We start from the raw sequence: 2,257 nt of genomic DNA, 5'->3' as shown, positions 1-2,257 counted from the left end.
CAGCCACAGGGTAATGAATCTGTAGAAACCCTTGCCACAGAGGCCAAGTCATTAGGCGCATTTAAGGCCGAGATTGATAGGTTCTTGATAAGTAGGGGGATTAAGAGTTATCAGGAGAAGGTAGAAAAATGGTGTTTGAAAATCAGCCGTGATTTCAATGGCAGAGCAGACCCAATGGGCTGAATGCCCTAACCGTCGATGTTATTGTCAAAATAATAGCTTAACATCAGTAAAGACGCGAGACTTGTTTGCAATGAGCACAGTGATGTACATTTGTCCCACTGCACTGCACCAGACAGCCAGCATAAATTCAACCCACATGGCGAGGTGGGTGGCCGGCTGTAAATGATGCAGTTCATGAATGCTTTTCTCTTCATCACACTACACGTGGTAATAAACAGACACCAGCACCATTCAAGACATTCATGTTATGCACCGACAGAGCACGGGGGCGTGGTCGCCATTCCAAGACGCATCTAAAGCCAATACTGCGCGCACCTGAACGTGTAGACGGCGCCTTAAAGGGGCAGGGTTGCAGTACAGCCGTCCATCCACGCACAAAACCTTTAATTATAGTCAATCAAGAAGAGTTAAAGCCGTTTCCATTTACCACACGTCACCTTTATGCATATACAACGTCTTCAGTTGCAATTTTCCAAACCGGTTTTACGTGCCTAAAGGGCGATTTCGCACCAACGTCGCTACAGTTTGCAACATTCCATCCTTAATCCCACTGTACCTTTAAAAATGTACCGAGAATATAAATATAAACAAGCATTCTGTTCGACCCGTGCCTCCCAATTCCGAATATATGTGGCACCTGCACCAGGACAATAGGATTGCACCCATTAATTACTTTATCGTTAGATAAAGGAAACAAATAGTTTTTTTTAATATGCGGTTAATCTCCGCAATGAATGTTGCCATAATAATCAGCTGCGTTCCGGTTATATCAAGTGGTCGGTTTAGTGAAATAATTCGCATCAAATCCCACTATTTTAATAGACTATAACTGGAAATACAGCACATCTTTCCTGTAGAAATTTATGCATATTTTAAATACGTATAATTATTTTAAAACCAGATAGTTTGGTGCAAAGCCTTGAGCAGGATGAAAGAATATTAACATGTTGGGTATCAGAAAGGAGTTACCAGCTTGCATACTTACTCTGCGTAGCCGGTAGCCCACGGCAGCGTTTGGTTTTCTTTCACTGTGAGGATTGGTCTGGCGATGTGATCCGCAGAGCACTCGATCTCATCCTGAGACAGTCCGAGGAATTCTGGCCTGCTATATGGGAATTTCATCGGCAACTCAGTCCCATTGGTATGCTCAGCATTGGCGTTTCCAGGCATAATGCCTCCCATCAAATTGGCTACCGCAGATTTCACCCGGGTGAGCATGATATTACCAACGAACTCCCCACTTCACGAGCAGGCGCGTTTCAGCTGTTGGTTCTTTCCGTAAAGCAGGCAGAGAAAGGCGGGGGGAGGGGTGTTGGTGAGAGATCCCAACTCTCCCGACAGCGGAGGCAAACAAAACGGAGAAGGAGAGGCAGAGAGAGAGAGGAGGGAGAAACGAGGAGAAAGGTTCAGAATGCTAGGCGGAGTGAACGCGGAAATAAAGCCATGATTGGGTGTCATGTGATGGAGGTTTGCGCTTGACCAGGAGCTGATCCGGCTGGGGGAGCAGCGCCGTGGATCCCGGAATGGGAGGAGGAGGAGGAGCGGGAGGAGGGGCGTGGGGAAGGGGAAGGGGAAGGCGGGAGGGAGGGGAAGTGTGGCATGGGTGTGTGGTGGGGGGAGGGAGAGGGGAGGGGTCTGGGGTAGGGGGAAGGGAGTGGGGCATAGGGGCAGTGGGGGAGGGAGGGGAGAGGGGCAGTGGGGGAGGGAGGGGAGAGGGGCAGTGGGGGAGGGAGGGGAGAGGGGCAGTGGGGGAGGGAGGGGAGAGGGGCAGTGGGGGAGGGAGGAGAGGGGCGGTGGGGGAGGGAGGAGAGGGGCGGTGGGGGGAGGGAGGGGAGGGGTGGGGGGAGGGAGGGGAGGGGTGGGGGGAGGGAGGGGAGGGAGGGGAGAGGGAGGGGTGGGGGGAGGGGAGGGAGGGGAGAGGGAGGGGTGGGGGGAGGGAGGGGAGAGGGAGGGGTGGGGGGAGGGAGGGGAGAGGGAGGGGTGGGGGGGAGGGAGGGGAGGGAGGGGAGGGGTGGGGGGAGGGAGGGGAGGGAGGGGAGGGGTGGGGGGAGGGGTGAGGGGAGGGAGGGGAGGG

At 53.4% G+C, this 2,257-nt stretch overlaps 1 protein-coding gene across 1 annotated transcript in view; it reads right to left on the bottom strand.

The window, feature by feature from the left end:
- Positions 1-1,709, bottom strand: part of ppm1h (protein phosphatase, Mg2+/Mn2+ dependent, 1H) — a 237,750-nt gene extending 236,041 nt beyond the window's left edge. Inside the window, exon 1 of the mRNA XM_072268238.1 lies at positions 1,169-1,709. Within this exon, the coding sequence (XP_072124339.1) occupies positions 1,169-1,401 (233 nt within the window). The 5' untranslated portion in view covers positions 1,402-1,709. The remainder of the gene's footprint in view (positions 1-1,168) is intronic.
- Between the last annotated feature and the right edge of the window lie 548 nt (positions 1,710-2,257).

The sequence above is a fragment of the Mobula birostris genome, chromosome 9 (genome assembly GCF_030028105.1).
Source record: "Mobula birostris isolate sMobBir1 chromosome 9, sMobBir1.hap1, whole genome shotgun sequence".
Lineage (NCBI taxonomy): Eukaryota > Metazoa > Chordata > Chondrichthyes > Myliobatiformes > Myliobatidae > Mobula > Mobula birostris.
The sequence above is the reverse complement of the archived record's forward strand: the minus strand, read 5'-3'. Positions and strand labels throughout refer to the sequence as shown.